The 1,343-nt window shown below is 38.0% G+C and overlaps 1 protein-coding gene across 3 annotated transcripts in view; it reads right to left on the minus strand.

Moving 5' to 3' along the window:
• The window catches only part of SPTBN1 (spectrin beta, non-erythrocytic 1), a 261,640-nt gene that overhangs the window by 29,811 nt on the left and 230,486 nt on the right, over positions 1 to 1,343 (minus strand). For 2 of the 3 annotated variants that reach the window (XM_019508054.1, XM_019508062.1), the window contains one exon: positions 38 to 773. In XM_019508054.1, coding sequence (XP_019363599.1) covers positions 623 to 773 — 151 coding nt within the window. In that variant the 3' untranslated portion in view covers positions 38 to 622. Of the gene's footprint in view, positions 1 to 37; positions 774 to 1,343 lie in introns of those variants that run through there. The other variant, XM_019508070.1, reaches the window with a different exon arrangement.

A 1,343-nucleotide genomic window follows, 5' to 3' on the forward strand; every position in this document is an offset into this window, starting at 1 on the left:
ATCAAAACTTCATATACAGATTAAATGCCAAGATAAATCCAGTTCTATTTCTCTCTTTATTTTTATCTTCAGCCATTGCATTCATTCTGCATGGAATGTTACACAACTAACCTTTAGGCTTTTATTTTTGGTAGTTATAATTCTCCCCTCCCCCGTGGCCTTCTGATTCCAAAGCTGACTTGCATATATTATCTTCGGCTTGTAAATAACTCACTTGCTAATGCAGCTGATTTAATAATGTTGCCGTGCTGAAACCTGTTAGTATAACTGGATGCGTCATACCTGTCAGTTTATAGTTCTCTTCTTCATTATGATGTAATCTCATTATATCTCAATTACTCATATAAAGGATGGTTTAGCTGTAAAATCTTAATGCTATTAATGACATGAAAAACTCACAGTAAATAACATGAAATAAATGTGTCATTTTAAAGCAGCTGAGTGTCAGTGAAGAGATTCAAAGAAGAAAGGATTAGAGTCAAGCAATATATATATCCAAAGTGCTACTGATTAAATAAAAGTCACTGGCTGGGGAAAGAGAAAAGCAGAAAGGGGCTTTTGAAGCCAAAGATTTAAACTAATACTGAACAAAGGTGGGTTTTGTTGCAAATGGTTTGGTATGTCACAGTCCAGACCTAGGCCGGTCATTGGCTGTCCATCTGCTATTAAAGTTTTTGTAGTTTTGGTAGGTTTGGGAGCGGTAACTAACCCGTGGAGATTCCTGGTCTGACGGCAAACCGTTCTGGGAAATTTGTTCTCCTTTTGTGCCATCCCTGTTGAAGACAGAAACAAGACTGTATGAAATGGAACAAGCTGTTCTTCCCTGTTAAAAAAAGTCTTCATACCAAATGTTGGGCATCATGGCAATATAAAGCAAGCTGTTGCATAAAGGCTGAGATCTCCCTCTAACCTACACCAGCCATTGTTAAAGTAAGCAGGAGCAGAAAGACCCCAGGGTGTCAAAATACTGTAACCGAGGGAAGCAGCAGACCCAGTGCCTCTTTTACCACAGTAACCTAAGAATTTTTCTGCCATCCCATAAACAACTATGTTAATAAGTGTTATTTTCCAGGTGCAGCTTAAACTGTAACTGTAGGCCCATTATAAGGTTTCTTTATAAAGTCTCAAAAGTTAATGCACATGTCTCATGTTAGGAACAAAACCAAAAATTTGAATTTGACAAGATCTAAAGCCAATTTAGTTCAATGGGAATCTCTCCATTTACTTCAGTGATCTTAAGAATTTGGCATCAGTGTGTTAGCCTAAACCGGTAAGGCAAAACCAGAGGTGCGCTGATAAAGATTTTCTGGGCCAATACCAATGGCCAATTATTAACACCCCCC

Source organism: Gavialis gangeticus, unplaced genomic scaffold (assembly GCF_001723915.1).
Source record: "Gavialis gangeticus isolate Ggan-Ray unplaced genomic scaffold, GavGan_comp1, whole genome shotgun sequence".
In the NCBI taxonomy this organism is placed as follows: Eukaryota; Metazoa; Chordata; order Crocodylia; family Gavialidae; genus Gavialis; species Gavialis gangeticus.